Source organism: Periophthalmus magnuspinnatus, chromosome 1 (assembly GCF_009829125.3).
Source record: "Periophthalmus magnuspinnatus isolate fPerMag1 chromosome 1, fPerMag1.2.pri, whole genome shotgun sequence".
In the NCBI taxonomy this organism is placed as follows: Eukaryota; Metazoa; Chordata; class Actinopteri; order Gobiiformes; family Gobiidae; genus Periophthalmus; species Periophthalmus magnuspinnatus.
This window is the reverse complement of record NC_047126.1, coordinates 34,043,552-34,068,065: the sequence shown is the minus strand read 5'-3', so window position 1 is coordinate 34,068,065 and position 24,514 is coordinate 34,043,552. Positions and strand designations below refer to the sequence as shown.

The 24,514-nt window shown below is 43.7% G+C and overlaps 1 protein-coding gene across 1 annotated transcript in view; it reads right to left on the bottom strand.

The window, feature by feature from the left end:
- Positions 1 to 24,514, bottom strand: part of ttbk1a (tau tubulin kinase 1a) — a 99,106-nt gene that overhangs the window by 41,334 nt on the left and 33,258 nt on the right. Inside the window, exons 4-7 of the mRNA XM_055224481.1 lie at positions 10,543 to 10,616; positions 9,652 to 9,792; positions 5,976 to 6,080; positions 760 to 825 (exon numbers count right to left, since the gene is read on the bottom strand). Coding sequence (XP_055080456.1) covers positions 760 to 825; positions 5,976 to 6,080; positions 9,652 to 9,792; positions 10,543 to 10,616 — 386 coding nt within the window. The remainder of the gene's footprint in view (positions 1 to 759; positions 826 to 5,975; positions 6,081 to 9,651; positions 9,793 to 10,542; positions 10,617 to 24,514) is intronic.

Sequence of the window (24,514 nt, the reverse complement as noted above, 5' to 3'; positions counted from 1 at the left end):
TCCAGGTGGGTGGTGAGTCTCTGCCCCAAGTGGAGGAGTTCAAGTATCTTGTTCACGAGTGAGGGAAGGATGGAGCGTGAGATTGACAGGCGGATCGGTGCAGCGTCTGCAGTGATGCGGTCGCTGTATCGGTCCGTTGTGGTGAAGAAGGAGCTGAGCCCAAAGGCAAAGCTCTCGATTTACCAGTCAATCTACGTTCCTACCCTCACCTATGGTCATGAGCTCTGGGTAATGACCGAAAGGACAAGGTCGCGGATACAAGCGGCTGAAATGGGCTTCCTCCGCAGGGTGGCCGGGTGCACCCTTAGGGATAGGGTGAGGAGCTCAGTCACACGGGAGGAGCTCGGAGTAGAGCCGCTGCTTCTACACGTTGAGAGGAACCATTTGATGTGGCTTGGGCATCTGCTCAGGATGCCTCCTGGACGCCTCCCTAGGGAGGTGTTCTGGGCATGTCCCACCGGGAGGAGGCCCCGGGGAAGACCCAGGACACGCTGGAGGGACTATGTCTCTCGGCTGGCCTGGGAACACCTTGGGGTCCCACCGGAGGAGCTGGAGGACGTGTCCGGGGTGAGGGAAGTCTGGGAGTCCCTGCTTAGACTGCTGCCCCCGTGACCCGGCCCCGGATAAGCGGAAGAAAATGGATGGATGGATGGATCGAGGGGGGCCCAGCTTTTTTTGCCCTGGGCCCCCAAAATTTCTGTTGTCCTGGTGGGGCTCACAGCAGCTTCCACAATACGATGAAAAGAAGGATGATCTTACCTTGTTTTTGTGAGCATTGACTGAAGCGTATCTGACCGTTCCCCTGAAGCCGGCCACTGTCCGTGGCTGAAACGAATGAAACCAAGTCAGACATCGAAAAGAAATAGAGCATTCAGGAAAAGCATTGAATGTCTGCTGTTAATATTTTGATAGATAGAAAATAATGAAATACTTCAATATTCATGATTATATAAAGAAAAATATTTGTTCTGTGTCAAAAACAATAAATAAATTAAATAAATAAAATAAGACAACGTAAAACAAAATGAACAAAATAATGAGAACTACCAGAACATCACAGCCTCAAGCCGCAGTGCATCATGGGAAATTGAGTTTCTTTTTTATTAAGGCTCAGCTGATCTGGGGTTCTATGTGCTCAGTGTGGTAGTTAGTAGCTAAAGTGTATGGGGATCTTTGGGTTTTTTTGAGGTTCCATGGGGTTCTATGAGGTTCTATGGGGTTGTATGTGCTCAGTGTGGTACTTAGTGGCTAAAGTGTATGGGGATCTTTGGGATTCCGTGGGGTTCCATGGGATTTTACGTGCTCAGAGTGGTACTTAGTGGCTAAAGTGTGTGGGGATCTTTAGGGTTCTTTGGGGTTCCATTGGGTTTCTAAGTGCTGTATGTGTATGTATGTGCTAAGTGTGTTAGTGGCTAAAGTGCATGGGGATCTTTGGGGTTCCATGTGGTTCTATGGGGGTTCCATGGGGTTATTTGGGGTTTTATATTAATATTTTTCGAACTATGTAAACTTTATATCTGGCAGATTGTTGTGATTGTTTCTGCAATCACTTTGGTCTGTATGAAAGCTGCTCTACAAATAAACTGGACTGATTAAATATGTGACACACACACACTGTGTGTGATCTGAGGTTCAGTGTGTGCAGGAAAAGTGGCTCTGTAAAACTTGGACCACACTAACATTTGGGCAAACCTTCACTTTAAATGGGCAGGATTCCTACGAGGCACTGTTGTGTCGATACAAACATTTCAAACTCAATTTCGATACCAAAGAATTGAACTCGACACTTGCTACCAATTCTGATGCCACGATAATAATAAAAACAACAGAAAGTGATTTTCAGCATTAAATTGTAAATGGTTACATTTTTATACAACACTTTGCCACCTTTAAGGCTCAAAGTGCTTTACATCAAGAAACCACTCACCCACTCACAGACATTCATACACCAGTGTACAGAGACACTGGGGGTGAAGTGTCTTGCCCAAGGATATGATGACAATATTCACCTGTGGGAGATGAGCTGCTCTACCAATGATGTTTATGTTGAGAGCAGGTTTCGAAACCACCAACTTTTGGATCAGAGGATGAAGACTCTACAAGCACTCTACCAACTGAGCCACTGTCACTCAACAAATGTAGAAATGTTTGTACTTTGTTTTCTATTCCCATGTGGCCTTATATCTGTGTAATCCCTCAGTGTCCAGTAGGTTCCATAGTAGTCCATGGGTGTATAATAGTCTATGTGTCTTATACTTGTGAAAGATACAGCTCAAGATCATTTTAAACATATTCAGGAAAGGTTCATTTCTGTGAATGGGATTTTTTAAGTATGATACCTGTGAACAATGAGTATCTAGTTTCAGTACTAGTTCAGTATCGATTAATATCTGATTTTCGATTCTTCTGATAGCCCTAATTTGAAAGAATAAGAGCAATGCGGGAAGACAGTGATTCAGGGACAAGCAGAGCCTCGATGATTTAAAGTCATATCATTTTCAAATGTCATCGTTTTAAAATTTGAGGCTCATTCAGAACAGACTTCCACTGATTATTGATGCTTTGTACTGTCACACTGGGGTGTTCAGTATGTATGTCTATGGCAGTTATCATGGTGACACAATGCGCACATTAGCAAACCCTGACAAAAAAGTTTTAAGATTGTTTGAAAACTCAAGAAAAAATCCCGAAGTGATTTAAAGAGTACATCAATACTAAAAGTAGTAAAACTAGATGTTTGCAGGTATCGATACTAAAAAAGTCTCATTGACAGGACATAAATGAACTTTCCTGCATATCTTTAGAATGATGTTGAGCTGTATATTTCACAAGTATAAAACACATAGACTAGTATACACTCATGGCCTACTATGGAAACTACCTGGAAAACTGTTCTCCGTTCTCTTTCTCCTACCCCCCTCTCTCTTTTTTCTCTATATTGTGTAAAGAAAGAGAGGGTTTTATTAACATCATTGAGATATCGGAATTGGTATTGAGTATCAAGTTTATCCTTTAGTATCGGAATCAAGTGAGTAATTTGTTTGTTTGTGTGAAAGTTCTGGTGAGGTCGCTCTGAGCTCTGCGCCGTTGACACCACTCACATCCCGGACCCCAAGAAGACGATGGAGAAACGGGGGCATGCACGTCAAAATCATAACTCCAAAGCAACTGTAAGAAAACAAAAACAACGAGACACAAACTGAACAGAAAATATATCAAATAAAACATGCATAAACAGCAGACAGGCTTCAAAACATGGAACGAGGACATACTTAGCATTTACATACATGTGTTTGAACTTTATAGAGTGTCAACAAAACATATTAATCTTAAGGAGGGGGTATTTAGAGTATTAAAGAGGGTGTATTGTACTTTGGGGGTATTAAAGAGAGGGTATTTACTTCTATGGGGTATTAAAGAGGGGGTATTTTTATTCCATGGAATATTAAAGAGGGGGTATCTACTTCTATGGGGTATTAAAATGGGAAACTACTGAACATCACATCAGGTTTGTCAAGTTGCTGTGCACAGTTTTGTACCATGTTTTTGTATATTTATGGAGAATTGTCATGTGGGAGCTTGTGGGAGGAGCTTGTACAGATTCTCACAGCTAACTGTAAGGAAAGTTTGAATAGGGCCCAGGAGAGATCGCTAAATTACTCAAACATGCATGGATGATATCTAAAACCTCTTCAGGCATGTTTCTGATGAAGGAACAATGTTATAACATAGTAGAAAGTGCAAAAAGTGGATTTGCAGAACACCCCTTCTTTAAGGCCTGAAGTCCTTTTCTGCTGACTATGATACTTGTGTATATAATAATTTACTAATATTGTCACTTTTTGAGGACACAGTTAAAACAATTATACCGATTAACCATATTGTACATACAGAATACTTTTGGGGGATATTTCTGCTTTATGGTTTTGGTTTCAGTATTATTGTTTATTGTCTATATTTACTTTAGCAATATGTCGCATTCCAAAATGTGTAATCAAACTCTGACAAAACTGTGAGGATGAGCTTGGAACACATGAGTGTGTTTACATAAAAATGTGAACATAATATCTCCTTCATAGTGAATAGAAATTTGATCTGACACCGGAGCACTTCCTGTCTGCAGAAACAGGAAGTGACGGAGGTCCCTGAGCAGAAACAGGAAATGATGGAGTCCCCTGAGCACAAATGTATGCATCTCACAAACCCCGGGGCCTAACCATGGCCGCCCATTGAAGTCAACGAGCCATGTTCAATGGTGTATGTCGCTAGTTTAGCCTTTAGTGTCTAGGTAAGTGGCCATGGACCATGCACTTTTCTATTACCCCCCATGAGACTTTGAGCTTGAAGTGGCCGCGAAGGAGGGAAGGAAATAATACAAAAATAACTAATTATAAATGCTAATATATGTGCTTCCAGGAGCTTCTGAACCATGTTCTAAACCTGTGGCTCATTCACGACAGCTGGGCTTGTTCACATCGCTCATATGCTCGTTCAGTACCATGTGACTGCTCTAACCAATCAGAGCTTGAGCTTAGCTAGAGACATAAAGCTAAGAAAAAGTTTATGATCTGAAAATAGGTAAAAAAAAATAAATAAATTGTGGTGTAGGTGCCCCGTCAGTCCCTGTCAGCCCCTGTCAGCCCCTGTCAGCCCCTGTCAGCCCCTGTCAGTCCCCATCAGTCTCTGTCAGTCCCTGTCAGCAGAGCTGTTTGTGATTACATTATGCTCTATGAGAAAAATCCTTTCAGGGCAGAAGGGATTTTTTTTGTTGTAGTACCAATGAGTGGCCACTAATCCAACTCGAGACAGCTCTAAGCAGCAGGACCCTCTCAGTTACTTAGAGCCATGGCATCTCGTCAAATATTAATGAGAAAAAGGACAAAGACCGGACTAAGACAGACCTGAACCATGTTTGAACCAGGTCTAGAGACTGGACTAAAGCAGGACTGAACCAGGTCTAGAGACAGGACTAAAGCAGGACTGAGCCAGGACTGAACCAGGTATAAAAAGCTGGACTATAACAGGACCAAACTAGGTCTAGACATTGGATTAAAACACAGCTAAACCAGGACTAGATCGGGACAAAAAAATGGCTAAACTAGGACTAAAAACAGGTTCAAACCAGATCTAAACCAGATCTAAACCAGATCTAAACCAGGTCTAAACTAGGACTACACTAGGACTAAACCATCACCAAACCAGGTCTAAACCAGGTGTAAACCAGGTCTAAACCAGGTCTAATAAAAGACTAAACCAGGACCATCCTCAAACCAGAGTTCACAGTTCTAAAAATAGGTCTGACTCATGCTGAACGAGAGAATCAAAGTGACCTTCAAAATAAAAGTCTTATATTTGATTTTTCAGTCACTAAATTTTCATAAACAAGTTTAAATGAAAAAAAAAAGCTCTGACGCAAACAAGAAGTGAACGTCCTCCTCACAACCTGACCTTGTATTACTGCAATGCACCAAACCCACGGCACCACTATAAACAAGGTCTAAACCCAGTCTAAACCAGGTCTGAACCAGGATTCAAGCGGTCTGAACCAGGTCTGAACAAGATCTAAACCCGGTCTGAACCAGGTCTAAACCCGGTCTGAACCAGGTCTAAACCCAGTCTGAACCAGGTCTAAGAAAGGTCTAAGCCAGGTCTAAACCAGATTTGAACCAGGCCTAAACCCGGTCTAAACCACATTTAAGCCAGGACTAAACCAGGACTAAACCAGGTCTGAACCAAGTCTGAACTAGATCTAAACCAGGTCTGAACCAGGTCTAAACCAGATCTGAACCAGGTTTGAACCAGGTCTAAACCAGATCTGAACATGGTCTAAACAAGGCCTGGTTCAGACCCCACGTTGTGTAGACCTGGTTCAGATCCAGTTCAAACCTGTGTTAGACCTGGGTCTGAACCAGATCTAAACAAGACCTAAACCAGGCCTAAACCAAGTCTGAACCAGGTCTAAAGCAGGATCTCACCGGTCGAACTTCCCCGGTGGTGTTGGTGTACTGTCGGGCCAAACCAAAGTCCAGCATGTAGCACTTCCTGTAGGTGGAGGGCAGACGTCCCATTGCAAAGTTCGACTGAAAAAAACAAAATCATTTTTTATTTCATTTAAGTAAATTATATCCATGACAACACCAAATCAGCCCACAGTCTCTCCACAGTGATATGAGACTGAACCAGGTCTAAACTAATGATTTTTTATTTGATCCGATACCAATACTTGGCTACTTGCACTTTTACTTTGTCCCACAAAGCGAGGATAATAACATCCTCATAACTCATCCTCGGATTCCGGTGATGTCATCCTACCGAATGGCAGCCTAGAGTGATAGCTCTCCCGCATTTAATTTATTTCACCCCGTAAAAGTATCAGAATTCAACATAATTTAGAACACAGTTAAGGTAAAAATGGGGTGGACATGGGGAAGAGGGAGGCAAGGCAGAAAACTACGACCGAAGAAAAAGCTGCAGATGCCATGCCGCCTCGGGAGTGTAACAACAAAGCTAATACACATACTAACAATGACTCAAGTTCCACCAATTTGGCAATGGTGATAGGAGAAATATGTGAGTTTCGTAAGGAATTCCAAGACTTCAAATCCGACTTAACCAGTGTAAACCAAAAAATAATAGAAGCGGAAACTCGAATTAACCAAGTTGAGGACCGGGTCCAAAACACGGAGCAAGTGCTGGTTAAGATGATAAAAGTTATAAGTGAGCAAGAAAGTAAACTAATTGACCAAGAGAGCTGGTCCCAAAGACAGAATTTAAGAGTGTATAATATCCCAAAAGGAGCCGAGGGTTCATCAATGGTGAATTTTGTGGAAAAAGTACTTCGGGGCAGTTTGGACATTCCCCAGTCCATTACCCTAGACAATGAAACAGCCCATCGGGCAGGAGCCCCCAAACCAAACAGGAAAGGTGAGGATAAGCCCCGCTCAGTAATAATAAGATTCGCCCTGCAGAAACGCAGAGACTATGCTGAAGCCAAACGAGTGCTTAAGGAACAAAACATCAGATTTCAAACCCCCTACCCCGCTAAATTGAGGGTATTTTATCAAGACGGGACTGTGCTTTATCAGACAGAGGAGGAGGCGACGGCAGATATGAGAACCAGGGGATTCCTGACCACAAAGATTACACTGAAGGAGAGCAACTACTGCGGACGGTGTGGAAAGTGGTGTGTACGCGACCGCAGTGGGACGCCGAGGAGCACTGGGAATGAGCCATACGAGAGAAGCTCCAGGCCTTCAGAAGACGTACGTCCTCCGCCTCCGAGGAACAGTGAGATCACACAAGGTTTCTAACAAATCATTTGGTAAGCGTTAAGGAGCCACTTCCCTATTTTCCCTTAATAAATGAGGAAATATAAGTGGAGAGACTTTATTATTGAAAGAATAGACACACTGAACTGTCCGAGGGGCCCTCTTTCTCTGGAGAGGACAGGTTTTTAGCTCTAACAGAGTACCTGAATCAATCAAGGTACCTGAATCAAACACCTTATATAAAAAGGTCTCCTCTCTTTTTGAGGAAGTTGGTCTGACTGATATTTGGAGGGCTCTTTTTCCCACAAGACGTGATTATTCTCACTATTCCACTCCACATTCAATATATACCAGAATTGACTATTTTATAACTTTTGGGAAAGATAAAGACAGAATTCAAACATGTGAGATGGGAACAATAGATGTGAGTGATCATGCACCTTTGTATCTGTTGGTCAATTTAAGTCCCAGAACTACTACTTGGAAATTAAATTCATATCTGCTCAAAGATATCAACTTTAAGAAAGAAATTAAGAAGGAAATAAAGGAGTTTCTCGATATAAATGATAATGGAGAAGTCTCACCTCCAATACTCTGGGACACACTTAAAGCTGTCATAAGAGGTAAAATTATAGCAATAACCTTATATAAGAAAGAAATACAAAAGAAAAGGATGGAGGACCTGCAAATAGACTTAAAAACATTGGAAAAGAAACATAAATAGACCCCTTCACCAAATGTTTGGAAGGAATTAAAAAATGTTAGAACTGAAATAAATAGTTTGGACACACAGGAAATTAAAACAAAATTAATGTTTCTGAAACAGAAATATTGTATTTCATATTATTAATATGAAAAAGGATAAATGCCTATTTAGCTCCTTGTTGGTTGCAAGCAAGAAATCTATAACAAAGAAATGGTTGGCACGGGAAGGACCCAATTTGACAATGTGGTGGGAAATTGCATTGGACATTAATCGACTGGAGGAGATGACGGCATTGGTGAATGACAGGCAAGGTTGGTTTGTGTCCTGTTGGGACAAGTGGGTGGAATATGTAAATCTAGAAATGCCCAATTTCATTTAAGAATATGACAAAATGGAAGATTGATGTACAATTGTGGTCGCTCCCTTTTGTTCCATTTGTGTTATGTGTTCTGTGTTATGGTGGAAATGATGGGAATGGTTGTTGGGAGAAGGAAAAAAATGTGTTTGTTAAAAGTCTCCACCATTGTAAAACACTAAAATTCATAAATAAAGAATAAAAAAAACAACAACAACAACATCCTCAGAGCACAGGGATCATTATGCAGAGGAAACAAAGTCTGTGCAAGCGCTGTTGTCATGTTAGCGCTGTTGCCTTGTTAGCGCTAGCATTAGCCACAGATGTCTACAGCGGCAGTACTTGCATCTACGGGTCTCATTCTGGAAAATGCAGAGTGGTATCAGATTGGTGATTTGGTCTGAGAACTTGCTGAAACAATACCTGAAAAACAGTATCAGAGCTTTTGCTGAAACCAATATTAACGTCGAAACAACACTAGACTAAACTAGGTCTAAACCAGAATTAATCCAAATCTAAGGCAGGTTTAAACAGAACCAGGTCCAAGAGAAGCCTCAGAATTCCCAGGGCAGATGAAGCCTTTTAGATTTGTTGTAGTGCAGTCCTGGAATGAACTCAACTTCTTTCCTAGGACTCTTTCAAGTCACTTTTAATTGAACTTGAAACAGGTCGTGCTGCTGCCAGGACACGCCTGTAAAATAAAGGTACATATATATTATGCATGTTTTGTGTCAAAGACTGTATGCGTGGATATATACATGGACAAGTGGACATAACTAGCCAGCTATGCCCTATTCCAAATGCAGGTGAGCATGGGCATGATTCGGCCCCTCTCTCTATAACTACTGCTGTCAGGCTTGTCATTCTGACCATAACATGTTGGTTTTCACCTGGTGTTTGTATTTCACTATTTTGTCTCTAAACCCACATATGATCATTTATAACATACCAATCAAGCTCCGTCTTTCCCCAAGGTTGCTAGTGCTAGCGTTAGCAACAGGTTTGATTGATAAACGCTAAGGTCGCTCCAGATTGGCTGTTTGGTTGCTATGATACACACGCTCAGTATTCCAAACATGGAACTCAGCTCCAGATTACCTGCTATAACTGCTAGCCTTGATGACCTTCATTTGACTGGAGCTGAACACTGACTTCTTTATACAGTCTATGTTTTGGGTTGATGCCTGGCGCAAACTCACAGAAGCAGCAGCCAAAGTCAGATTCTAAACCATATTTGTAATGCAGGCATATGTTGGACTAAACTAGGACTAACCAGGACCAGGTCTGGACCAGGAGTGGACCAGGAGTGGACCAGAACTCACCGGTTTGATGTCTCGGTGCAAGAAGCCCACAGAGTGAATGGCCTCGATAGACTCCAGGATCTGTTTGCCGAGCCTCAGCGTTGTGCTCATGGTGAAGGTACCGCGAGGCTGAGAGCGCCGTAAGTCGGCCAGGTTACGGCCCTGGAGTAAACGACAACAACAGTTAAATGAAGCACAGAAAAACAACATATGTAAATAAAAACGATACAGAGGTAAACAACAGCAGAAGAGATAAACAGTATCAACAGACGTAAACACAGGTAAACAACACAAGAGGAAAAAAAGTCACATCCCTGAACATAATCAAATACAACAGTCAAATGCTGAGTTCATGTGGTCCTCAGGAATTTGGAAAAATTGCATGAAAACCTGAATGAAACACAAGTCAAAAAACAACTCAGAAACTCATGTCAGAAGCAGCCACCCGACTTCCACACCTGAACAAAATCACATGATCACAGTATGCAAGTTTTTGGATGTGGCAAGTCACTTCTATGCCATACATTTATGCCATGGAAACGAGCAGGATGAGTACCTCTTCCAGGCCAAATAAGAGTCAGGTCTGTGGAGTTGCAAGCCCGTCACAGTAATGTCACATGTTTTTCATGGGTTTTCAGTGTCATAAACACAACCAAAATTGAAGAAAAAAAACAATCTGACATCAAAATCCTGACGTTGTGAGATAAAAGCACATGAATGCAAACGGAGCCCCGAACTTCCCCGAACCTAAGCTACCGAAGACCACATGAATGCAGAATATCTCGAGTGGTTTCCATGGTTACCTGACTAGAATGACTAGATAAATTTCACGGTCCCTGTGCATGGGCCAAACCTGAGGGAAACCAAACTGCCCAGACAGTAAACTGAGAAATAAAGTTGAAAAGTTCTCACCTGCAACTGCATCACCACGTAGTTGAACTTGTCGTTTCGCCCACAGCCAATAAACTTACACACATGGTTTTTACCTGGCAACACAAGAGCAAATATTATATTAAAGCTGTGGTTCTCAAATAGTGGGCACAGTGCGGGGGGGGGGGGGGGGGGGGGCTGTGGGGCTGTCTTGGCTGACACGCCTTTGCAACATCGCGTGGCAGTCGGGGACAGTACCTTTGGAATGGCAGACTGGGGTGGTGGTCCCTCTGTTTAAGAAGGGGGACCGGAGGGTGTGCTCCAATTACAGGGGAATCACACTCCTCAGCCTTCCCGGTAAAGTCTATTTCAGGGTACTGGAGAAGAGAATCCGACCGATAGTCGAACCTCGGATTCAGGAGGAGCAGTGTGGTTTTCGTCCCGGTCGTGGAACACTGGACCAGCTCTATACTCTCCATTGGGTCTTCGAGGGTTCATGGGAGTTTGCCCAACCAGTCCAAATGAGTTTTGTGGATTTGGAGAAGGCATTCGTCCCTTGTGGTGTTGAAGGACATAAAACGTCATTGCTCATAATATTAGAGATTAGATTTAAGGAGGTTTAGGACTTACACTGCTCAAAACACACTCCATTCTTGCCCTATCGCATAGCAAAGAACGTACTGTGAAAATAGATTGTGTAGCATGGTCTCTTAGATTGAGCTGTTACAGATAATGCTGAAATAAATCAACAGGATAAGTGATGAGCAACAACTCCAAAATTAGGTCACAGGTCACACCAGCGAGGCGGGGAGGAAGAAGAAGATGTCCATACCCAGCTACTGAATATTCATGATTTATGTTTAAATGTGGTGCACAGGGTAAGGCACTCAGATCAACACGGGAGCGCCCCTGAGATCTCCGTGCACGTACTAGGGACAGCATCCCGCCTGACTTGTATTAGATGTATAGGGAATAATAAAACTGGAGTGATTCTACTCTCTGGTCTCCAGTGATTCTTCTGATCGGATAAAACGAACATGCTTACAATTTGGTGACCCCTGACGTGACCCGATCTTGAGGCCCTGGGGACGGAGACCGACCCTCGAGGATAGGTCCAACGGTAATGGTCGTGTTCAGGTTAAAGTCCTGATAGTAAAACAGGTTAAAGTCCTGTATAACAAACAAAGTAATAAAGATAAAATAACAGAAGTAAAACCAAGGAAAATATAATAAAAACAAAAATAAGCAAAAGAATAAAAACAGAACTATGGATGAAGAGTTTACAAGAGAGTGTGAAGAGTATGGTGGATGTCCGCAACTAGAGGGCGGCAAGGACTCTCTGGATGGAGAATGGTCAAAGGAAAAAGAAAGGTTGAATAAAAAATGGATTTGTGCCCAGGTAATTATGCCCAAAGACATGAGGACAGATCCATGTTGGGGAAATATGTGTAAGTTGTGGATAGGACGAGAGGAGAAAGCGCAGTATGTAATGGGGCAGACCACAAAAGAGAGACAAAAGGCAAGTATTGTACTATGACAAAAGAAACATGGACTGACGGACTTTTATTAGACATAGTAAAGTGACAGGAAAGTATTTGAGAAGGGGCAGGAAAGTTTTGTAAAGTAATGGGAAAGTTCTTAAACTGTGTAAGACAGTGTTTAAAGAGTGCGAGAGAGAGTTTTTAAAGGGTGCAGACGAGTGGATGAGAGAGTTGCAGATTGGAGGCTTGTTAGGACAAGATATTATTATACTAAAATATTGTTATATTGTTTTACTTTTAGATTATATCATAATATAATTCAGTCTAAAATATGAGAGATTCGTGTACCAACTATCAGTGCTGCTTGTGACTCCATTAAAGCTGCAGTTCAGCAAATTTGTAGCTATTTCTATCGAGCTAAAGAACAAAATGTGGACGCATAACACGTAAACAGGCATAGTTATAAAATACAATCTGAACCCATATTCAAAAAGGTCAAACAAAAGTGTACTGATGATAAATGAGGAATAAATACATTTTATCCCATATTGGTGCCTCTGTGAGCGGTTTAAAATGAAAGCAATTTACCAAATAATGATCCCAGCAATATAATTAAACTTGAGTTTAACCACACCTACATGATACAAGACCAATGGTTAAAGTGCCACAGTTGATGATGCTTTTGTGCAATGCAAAGAAGGAGCAGTATGTTTTAAAGTCATCTGACAGTGATGATTTATTTTAGCATTCAAATAAACTTTAGAAGATTTTGTTTAAATAGATCATGCCGAAATTGAAGTAAACAATTCAAACCAAGTCTTTATAATTATTGAAAATTCCTCACTTTAACTTTGGGATATTGTAAATATAGATACAGATTTCTTATGCAAACTATTTACACATTTTTTGAGGTGAAAATGAACAACTTGTCCATGCAAGTTGGAATAGACCTTGAATAGATTTTAGTTTTGACTGAAGTGGATTTGGGATGGGTCTTTGGCCTGTTGTGGTCTGAGTGCAGTGGCTCTCTGGGTGCATCGCTCCAGCTCTGAACTGGAAGGTCACATGTCCTGGACTGGCTTTGCTTTTGCTGTTGTCTAAAGACTGTCTAAACATGGCTGCTGCGTCACTGAGAAACATGAACTGAACTAAAACCAAAGAAAGTCCTGCTGGCTCTGAAACTCGTTTGTGGACTGGGCTCCTCCACTACTGGTCACATGACAAATGAATAAACTGAATCAAAAGCTTCAAGTGCTCTGCTGCTCCTCTAAAGGCACCTTAAAACTGTCTCTGCTGCTGCGTTTGGGCTGTGTTTACCTGGGCACTCATGACTGGAGCCTGTTCTCGGATCCACACAGTCAAATATTTAGTTTTTAACCCAATTTCAAAATTTAGAAGTGTATTCATTTAGTTTGAAAAATATTTGCTCCATTCCTGAAAATAATCATTTACCAATATAACATTATTTAGGCTGTTTCTTTTCATTGTACATCAGCGCTGTTGCACTGGGGCTTCTACATAATGCATATGCAACTCATTTGAAATTACATTTAGAATGGCCACAGTTAACAAAATTAGAAATCAAAGTTTTTAAACAGTATAATTTCCAATGCGAACAAATATGTAGCTTTATTATGTATGAAATCTGAGACCGCTGGGTTCTGAAAGGCTTTTAAATTGTTTGATGTAAATGTTTAGTTCATATACTATGATACTTTATATTAGATCAAAATGTTAATGCTCCTGAATGTGTTTGAAATTTGTATTTTAAACTGAATTATATTATCAGAACATAAAACAATCGCTTTTTAAGGCTTGTAAAACAATTCTTGAGCTAATAACAACAACTAAATAGGGTAGTCACAATAAAGCCATTTCAATACATCTGACAAAAAAAAAAAAAAAAAAAAAATGCTCAGCAGTATGAAGGTCTCGAAACTTAAACATAATTAAACACTAGGAAAATTTGAAACAAAAAACAAAAAAAAGAGAAATAAGTCCCATTTAAATCTTAATCAAAACCCGGTTTTAAATGTTAAGTATTTGTAAATAGAATAAATTATTGCTATGAATGGTTTGAATTATATGACTGTTGATCAGATAAAATAAAGTTGTTAAAAAGGGGGGAGGTTGCAGTTCATATAACATAGGGCTAAGCTGGACCAGGAGGTTACAGTTAGTATAATATAGAGCTAAACTGGACATTAACAAAGGACAATCATGGTTAAAGCAGTAATAATGGCATCTAAAACACACTGATGCCTCTCAATAGATACTGAAGGGATTTACCACCAGCACTGCACATAAAAACTGAACATTCAGAAGAGTTGATAGACACTGGCAGATTGTTGACTGTGTACGAGCTCAGTGTTTGGACTGGCACAGATATGGCAAATATGTAACAAATATGTAACCAACAGGACAAATAAGTGTCATGATAGACCACCTGACAACTGACAGACTGTTACATATGGCTATATTTTATATAGGGGGGTCTCATCACTTGAGCAAATGGGGAAACAAATCATGAAATCATTTACCAGAATGACATGGTTGGATGCTTTGCCATTAGCGCTGATGGCAACGTGATCCACAGCCAGCATTCTTGATTTCTCTTTACATGAGATCTTAATTAGGAGAAGGATGGACACTCCTCTCCAACCCGAAACAAGTCTCCTTAAAAATCTTCAAATTCATAAGATCTTGACTACAAAGCACTGACTAACTTAAGTCTATAGTTCTCTCCCAACAGGTCCAGAATCTCTGAAAAATCTTTGAAAACCCCCTGGTGACTGGTAATGGTAAACTAACCTAAACTAAATGAAACAGCTTAGAATGTATCTGGCCTGAAGCCTATCCTGTGAACCGCGAGGATGCTCTTCTGTGATCATGTTCATGTGATCAAGTCACATGAACTTTCAGAGTGCCCGGAGCACAGGTCGAGGTGGTGGTGTGGCCGTCATCTCTCATTCCAGTCTAATTCTCAGCCCCAAACCCAACTATACATACCTCTCCTTTCAAAGCCTCACACTCTCCATTACGTGCCCCAATTGGAAAAAACAAAAAGCTGTTATATTTATAATAATTTATCGACCTCCTGGTCCATATGCCGAGTTCCTGACAGAGTTTTCTGATTTTATTTCAAGTTTAGTTTTGAATTGGAAAAGGATTGTTATAGTTGGAGATTTCAACATACATGTTGATAATGGCAGTGATTGCCTCAGTAATGCTTTTGGCGCACTCCTGGATGGGATCGGTTTCACCCAGAGTGTGAATAAGCCGACTCGCTGTCACAATCACACTCTAGATCTCGTTCTAACCTATGGTATTGAGATTAATGATCTAATTGTCCTTCCTCAAAACCCTATACTCTCTGACCATTTCTTAATTACCTTTCAATTTATACTAAAAGACTATCCAGCCCCGCAGAAAAAAAAAACTATAATGAAAAGAACATTATCAGATAAATCGGTTACAGAGTTTAAAGAAATTATTGAGCCATTACTGAAAGTTTGTCATGTGACAATGAAAATCATTTTAATCCAATTGTCACTGATCAATTGGTTGACAGACCAATGCTCAACTTAAAATCTGCTCTCGATGTTGTAGCTCCGCTAAAACAGAAAAGCATTAAACCAAGACCTCCAGCTCCATGGTACACGTTACAGCTCAGGACACTCAAACAGCATGTAAGACGCACAGAGAAGCTTTGGCGCCGCTCGCGCTCTGAGCAGTCTCTGAAGGCATGGAAGCTCTGCCTGCTCACTTATAAGGCCGCTCTGCGGAAAGCCCGAACCAGATACTATTCAAATCTAATAGAAGTAAACAAAAAATAACCCCAGATTTCTGTTAAGCACTGTAGCCAGGCTGACAAACTCCCACACTGCTAATGAGTCTCTTATCCCCTCGAACATTAGTTGTGATGACTTTATTCACTTCTTCGATTACAAAATTACAATCATTAGAGACAAAATCAACAAAGCTACTCCAAAAATCAGCTCTGAGCTAATCCAGTCTGTAACACCAATGAAAGAACCAAAGAAGCCCTCCACTTAATAATAGATTCCATCCATAACATAATAAATATGTCGTAAGAAAATGGCTACGTTCCCCAGTCCTTTAAGTATGCTGTGATTAAACCCCTTTTGAAAAAACCTAACCTAAATCCTGATGAACTAGCCAAGTGGTGTGGTGGTGAAACAGCTCTGCCGCCATCTGCAGGACAATAATATATTTGAAAATTTTCAATCTGGATTCAGAGCTCACCACAGCACAGAGACTGCACAGCTTAAAGTAACAGATGACTTACTACTAGCTGCTGATAATGGGCTGGCTTCAGTCCTGGTCCTACTGGACCTCAGTGCAGCGTTTGACACCATTGATCACAAAAAAAAAAGAGTCCTATTTGATCAAAATCTCTCATTCACAGCCCATATAAACCTAGCTTGTAAAACCGCACACTTTCACCTGCGAAATATAACTAAAATTAGAAATATTTTACCTAAAAACGATGCTGAAAAACTCATCCATGCATTTGTTACTTCCAGACTTGATTACTGTAATTCTCTGCTCGCCGCCTGCCCCAAAAGCACTATAAGGAGCCTCCAGTTGGTCCAAAATGCAGCGGCCAGAGTCCTAACAGGAACTAAAAGAAGAGACCACATCAGTCTTAAAATATCTGCACTGGCTTCCTGTCGAGCTTAGAATCAAATTCAAAGTCCTCCTCCTGACATACAAAACCCTAAACGGTATGGCCCCATCCTATCTGCAAGATGCTATTGTCCCGTTCCAGCCAAACAGAGCACTCCGCTCTCAGAATGCAGGACTATTAGTGGTTCCTAGAGTGTCCAAAAGTACAGTGGGAGGGAGAGAATTCAGTTACCAAGCTCCTGTGCTATGGAATCAACTCCCTGCTGATGCTAAACAGGCCCCCACAATCTCTGTATTTAAGACCAGGCTTAAAACCTTCCTCTTCGGTATAGCTTATGACCAGGTTACTTAGTGAGGGAGTTAGGGACATTAAAACCCAGGATAAGATAGGCTGCACTAGGAGATAACTAGCTGGGGGAAGTATGGCAACCTGAGCAATATCCTCTGCTTCCTCCTATTTTCTCATCAGCAATGCTATTCACATGTTGTCCCCTGTCCCACTCCCCCTGTGGAGTGTAACTCTTTCAGATGCCCCGATGACAGCTGGACCCTCTCGTCCTCCCCACCTGGCCCTCCTCCACCCGCCTCCCTCTCCTCCTCGCCTGGCTCTCCTCCTCCTCGCCCGGCTCTCCTCCTCCTCACCTGGTCTTCCTCCTCCGCCCCCCTCCCTCCTCCTCGCCTGGCCGATTTTTCTTGTTTTGTCTGATTTTTCCTGTTGTTTTGTTTTTGTGTGTAGGCAGCACGGTGGCTGAGTGGCAACACTCATGCCTCACAGCAAGAAGGTTTGGTTCGATCCCCGGGTCGCCCAGGCCTTTCTGTGTGGAGTTTTGCATGTTTCTCCCCGTGTCTGGATGGGTTTCCTCCGGGTACTCCGGTTTCCCCTATCAACCAAAACATGAACGCCCTTCGAGACAACTGTTGTTGTGATTTTGGGCATTACAAAAATAAAATGAATTGAATTGAATTGATCAAGGTCATGATTAATCATTATATTCCTACTCATGACTTTCCCGCTCTGATTAGGTCTCTGATAATGGTACACATTTCAACAACCATGCTCTTCAAAAGGTTGACAAAAAATGCTAGGCCTGTGTCATAAATTTGGTTCGGTGTATCATCCTCAAAGTCAAGGATGGGCTGAACGCATGAACCGCACTCTAAAAGACAAATTGGCTAAGATCTGTTCCACTTCAGGGCTTAATTGGCTCCAGGCCCTATCCCTGGCTCTTTTGGCAGTGAGACAGACTATTAACAAAGTTACTGGTTTCTCTCCTTATGAATTGCTCACTGGACGTTTGATGCCAGGGCCAGGGGCTACATTGGTACCACAGGACCCCTCATCTTCCTCTTAATTAACTTTTACCTTAATTGTTTTTAGTTTAATTATTTTCGCTTATGCTGTACAATTTCTCTGTGCCTTCCAGGTTGAATACAATTGTGCTCTGGTCGGAGTCGGCACGGGTGGCTACCCTGCATCCCTGTCAAAAGGCTTGTACACGCACGCTTACACACGCAATGATTTTTAGTGGATGAGGTTCTACCCCGCACAAAAAGGGGATTTCATTATTGACAGTATTATGCTTTAGTGTAACATTATGGGCATGTGCAGGGGGGCCTCCACTACCTCAGATAACTTCATTTCAATAACAGGTCAGAAGTGTCACGTGTCATTACCTCAAATGTGTACTCCCACCGAAGAATCCAGAGTTTTTTTGACAGAACATGTGTTCTGAAAATCTAACCAAAAACAAATCTTTTACTCTCTTACGTGTTGATGTATGGTGGTGGTGTGGAAGTGACACTCTCAGAGGACACATGCCAGGTAATTGGACTGGTGTGTGCTCATTGGTTTCTCTTATCTATCCTGCTACCATTATTGTTAATTCAGGTTCACATACCACACACACCAGATATCAACGTGACACTATGTCTGATTTAAATCATGCTCTAGGCCCTAACCCAACATATGTAGATGCTATAGGTGTACCATGTGGTGTTCCAGATGAATATAAACTAGTCGATCAACTTGCTGCAGGGTTTGAAAATCTCCCATTCATTAGTGCTATATTTCCTATCACTCCTAACAAAAATGTAGATCATATAAATTATCTCCATTACAACTTGTTGCGTTTAACCAACCTGACCACATCCTTAGGCACAGCTATGGCTGAACAATTAGATGCGGTATCCAAAACTACTTTTCAAAATAGAATGGCCCTAGATATGTTATTAGCCGAACAGGGAAGGGTATGTTCTTTGTTTGGGGAACAGTGTTGTACATTTATTCCTAATAATACTGCTCCAGATGGCTCTGTAACCAGAACTCTTAAAGGACTCCAAATGTTCTTGGACACAATGCATTCTCACTCAGGTGTTAACAATCCCCTAGACGAGTGGTTCTCCAAAATGTTTGGCTCTTGGAAACAAGTAACCATATTAGTAATGGTGATTGCATTATTTATCTTTTGTGGTTGTTGTTGTGTTCCATTGATCAGATTTTTAATTGAACGTGTCATTCATTCGTGAACGTGGTCAGCTAAAAGGTCAATATACAATGCTTAGGCAAGAGGAGGTAAAACCCACATTACTGATATTGCCCCCACCGTATGAACTTGGGGAAAACATATAAATGGTGATCTATAAAAATTGATCAAAAGGGGGAATGAAAGATGTTAAATGTCATTGCTCATAATATTAGAGATTAGATTCAAGGAGGTTTAGGACTTGCACGCAACACTGCTCAAAACACACTCCATTCTTGCCCTATCGCATAGCAATGAACGTACTGTGAAAATAGATTGTGCAGCATGGTCTCTCAGATTAAGCTGTTACAGATAACGCTGAAATAAATCAACAGGATAAGTGATGAGCAACAACTCCAAAATTAGGTCACACAGGTCACACCAGCGAGGCCGGGAGGAAGAAGAAGATGTCCACAACCAGCTACTGAATATTCATGATTTATGTTTAAATGTGGCCCACAGGATAAGGCACTCAGATCAACACGGGAGCGCCCCTGAGATCTCCGTGCATGTACTAGGGACAGCATCACGCCTGACTTGTATTAGATTGGATGTATAGGGAAAAGGATTGTTATAGTTGGTGCTCCGGGAGTATGGGGTCCGGGGGCCTTTGTCAAGGGCTGTCCCTGTATGACCGGAGCAGGAGCTGTGTTCATATTGCCGGCAGTAAGTCAGACCTGTTCCCAGTGCATGTTGGACTCCATCAGGGCTGCCCTTTGTCACCGGTTCTGTTCATTATATTTATGGACAGAATTTCTAGGCGCAGCCAGGGGCCGGAGGGGGTCTGGTTCGGAAACCACAGGATCTCATCTCTGCTGTTTGCAGATGATGTTGTCCTGATGGCTTTTTCAATCCAGGACCAGCAGCAAGCACTGGGGCGGTTTGCAGCTGGGATGAAAATCAGCACCTCCAAACCCGACGCCATGGTTCTCGACCGGAAAAAGGTGGTTTGCCCTCTCCGGGTGGGTGGAGAGACTCTGCCTCAAGTGGAGGAGTTCAAGTATCTCGGGGTCTTGTTCACAAGTGAGGGACGGATGGAGCGTGTGATTGACAGGCGGATCGGTGCAGCGTATGCAGTGATGCGGTCGCTGCATCGGACCGTTGTGGTAAAGAAGGAGCTGAGCCGGAAGGCAAAGCTCTCGATTTACCGGTCAATCTAAGCTCCTACCCTCACCTATGGTCATGAGCTTTGGGTAACAACCGAAAGGACAAGATCGCGGATACAAGCAGCCGAAATGAGTTTCCTCAGCAGGGTGGCTGGGCGCTCCCTTAGAGATAGGGTGAGGAGCTCAGTCACACGGGAGGGGCTCGGAGTAGAGCCACTGCTCTTCCACATTGAGAGGAGCCAGTTGAGGTGGCTCGGGCATCTATTCCGGATGCCTCCTCGATGCCTCCCCGGGTTCTGGGCTCATCCCACCGGGAGGAGGCCCCGGGGAAGACCCAGGACACGCTGGAGTGACTATGTCTCTCAGCTGGCCTGGGAACACCTCAGGATTCTCCCGGAAGAGCTGGAGGAAGTGTGTGTGGAGAGGGAAGTCTGGGCTTCCCTGCTGAAACTGCTGCGTCTGCGATCCGGCTCCACATAAAGCGGAAGAAAATGGATGGATGGATTTAATATTTTAATGTGATATTTATTTAATTTTAATGTATTATTTTGATATTTATTTAATTTTAATTTATTCATGTGATGTTTCTTTTATTATATATATTTTTATTTGATATTTACTTAAACTTCAAATGGTTCAATCAGTTGTTCAAAAATGTGTATAGTTCAAATAGTAAAGATTACATATATATACATATATATACACATATATATATACATATACATATATATATATATATATATATATATATATATATATATATATATATATATATATATATATATATATATATATATATATATATATATATCCATCCATCCATCCATCCATTTTCTTCCGCTTATCCGGGGCCGGGTCGCGGGGGCAGCAGTCTAAGCAGGGACTCCCAGACTTCCCTCACCCCGGACACGTCCTCCAGCTCCTCCGGTGGGACCCCAAGGCGTTCCCAGGCCAGCCGAGAGACATAGTCCCTCCAGCGTGTCCTGGGTCTTCCCCGGGGCCTCCTCCCGGTGGGACATGCCCAGAACACCTCCCTAGGGAGGCGTCCAGGAGGCATCCTGAGCAGATGCCCGAGCCACCTCAGCTGGTTCCTCTCAACGTGTAGGAGCAGCGGCTCTACTCCGAGCTCCTCCCGTGTGACTGAGCTCCTCACCCTATCCCTAAGGGTGCGCCCGGCCACTCTGCGGAGGAAGCCCATTTCAGCCGCTTGTATCCGCGATCTTGTCCTTTCGGTCATTACCCAAAGCTCATGACCATAGGTGAGGGTAGGAACGTAGATTGACCGGTAAATCGAGAGCTTCGCCTTCCGGCTCAGCTCCTTCTTTACCACAACGGACCGATACAGCGACCGCATCACTGCAGACGCTGCACCGATCCGCCTGTCAATCTCACGCTCCATCCTTCCCTCACTCGTGAACAAGACCCCGAGATACTTGAACTCCTCCACTTGGGGCAGAGACTCACCACCCACCCGGAGAGAGCAAACCACCTTTTTCCGGTCGAGAACCATGGCCTCGGATTTGGAGGAGCTGATTCTCATCCCAGCCGCTTCACACTCGGCTGCAAACCGCCCCAGTGCCTGCTGCAGGTCCTGGCTCGAAGAAGCCATCAGGACAACATCATCTGCAAACAGCAGAGATGAAATCCTGTGGTTCCCAAACCAGGCCCCCTCCGGCCCCTGGCTGCGCCTAGAAATTCTGTCCATAAATATAATGAACAGAACCGGTGACAAAGGGCAGCCCTGGCGGAGTCCAACATGCACTGGGAACAGGTCTGACTTACTGCCGGCAATGCGAACACAGCTCCTGCTCCGGTCATACAGGGACCGGACAGCCCTTAGCAAAGAGCCCCGGACCCCATACTCCCAGAGCACCCCCCAAAGGACACCACGAGGGACACGGTCGAATGCCTTCTCCAGATCCACAAAACACATGTGGACTGGTTGGGCATACTCCCATGAGCCCTCGAGGACCCGATGGAGAGTATAGAGCTGGTCCAGTGTTCCACGACCAGGACGAAAACCACACTGCTCCTACTGAATCCGAGGTTCGACTATCGGTCGGATTCTCCTCTCCAGCACCCTGGAATAGACCTTACCGGGAAGGCTGAGGAGTGTGATTCCCCTGTAATTGGAACACACCCTCCGGTCCCCCTTCTTATACAGAGGGACCACCACCCCGGTCTGCCATTCCACAGGTACTGTCCCCGACCGCCACGCGATGTTGCAGAGACGTGTCAGCCAAGACAGTCCCACAACATCCAGAGACTTGAGGTACTCAGGACGGATCTCGTCCACCCCCGGAGCCTTGCCACCGAGGAGCTTGCCAACCACCTCAGTGACTTCAGCCAGGGTGATGGACGAGTCCGCCTCTGGGTCCCCAGTTTCTGCTTCCTCCTCGGAAGACGTGACAGTGGGATTGAGGAGATCCTCAAAGTATTCCTTCCACCGCCCGACAACATCCCCAGTCGAAGTCAGCAGCTCTCCACCCGCACTGTAAACAGTGTTGGTGAAGCACTGCTTTCCCCTCCTGAGGCGTCGGACGGTTTGCCAGAATCTCTTTGAGGCCGTCCGATAGTCCTCCTCCATGGCCTCCCCGAACTCCTCCCAACCCCGAGTTTTTGCCTCTGTGACCGCCCGAGCCGCGGCACGCTTGGCCTGCCGGTACTCATCAGCTGCCTCAGGAGTCCCACGAGCCAACAAGGCTCGATAGGACTCCTTCTTCAGCTTGACGGCATCCCTTACTTCCGGTGTCCACCACCGGGTTCGGGGATTGCCGCCGCGACAAGCACCACAGACCTTACGACCACAGCTACGAGCAGCCGCATCAACAATAGAGGTGGAGAACATGGCCCACTCGGAGTCCATGTCTCCAACCTCCCCCGGGATCAGGGAGAAGCTCTCCCGGAGGTGGGAGTTGAAGACCCCCCTGACAGAGGGCTCCGCCAGACGTTCCCAGCAGACCCTCACAATACGCTTGGGCCTGCCAGGTCTGTCCGGCTTCCTCCTCCGCCAGCGGATCCAACTCACCACCAGGTGGTGATCAGTTGACAGCTCAGCCCCTCTCTTCACCCGAGTGTCCAAGACACGCGGTCGGAGGTCAGATGACACGACAACAAAGTCGATCATCGACCTCCGACCTAGAGTGTCCTGGTGCCATGTGCACCGATGGACACCCTTGTGCTCGAACATGGTGTTTGTTATGGACAAGCTGTGACTAGCACAGAAGTCCAATAACAAAACACCGCTCGGGTTCAGATCGGGGAGGCCGTTCCTCCCAATCACGCCCCTCCAAGTGTCACTGTCGTTACCCACATGGGCGTTGAAGTCCCCCAGGAGAACAACGGAGTCCCCGGTTGGTGCACTGTCTAGTACCCCTCCCAGGGACTCCAAGAAGGCCGGGTACTCTGCACTGCTGTTTGGCCCGTAGGCCGACACAACAGTGAGAGACCTGTCCCCGACCCGAAGGCGCAGGGACGCGACCCTCTCGTTCACCGGAGTGAACCCCAACACGCAGCGGCTGAGCTGTGGGGCAATGAGCAAGCCCACACCAGCTCGCCGCCGCTCCCCGCGGGCAACGCCAGAGAAATGGAGAGTCCAACTCCTCTCAAGAAGTTGGGTTCCAGAGCCCAAGCTGTGCGTGGAGGTGAGGCCGACTATATCTAGCCGGTAACGCTCAACCTCCCGCACAAGCTCAGGCTCCTTCCCCCCCAGCGAGGTGACATTCCATGTCCCCAGAGCTAGTCTCCATGTCCGGAGATCCGGTCGTCGAGGTCCCCGCCTTCGACTGCTACCCGGATCTCTCCGCACCCGCCCCATATATATATATATATATATATATATATATATATATATATATATATATATATATATATATATATATATATATATATATATATATATATATATATATATATATATATATATATATATACACACATATATGAATTTCATGAAAATGTATGCATTTTACATAAAAAAAAAAAAAAGAATAAAGTATTTTTTTGGGGGGGCATGATACAACATAATTGAGAAGCACTGTATTAAGGTATAGTATCAAGTCTATTCCTTAGTATCAAAATCAAGATTGAAATTTTGTGCCGTTTATCCCTGAACAGCAAGGAGAAATGACGGTAAAGACTGAAAGAGACATCAAGACACAGAGCCACAGATTGATCTCACAGCACTGAATCAACAAGACCTAAAACAGAACTAGACCATGAATAGACAAGGACCAAACAAGAACTAGAACAGGAC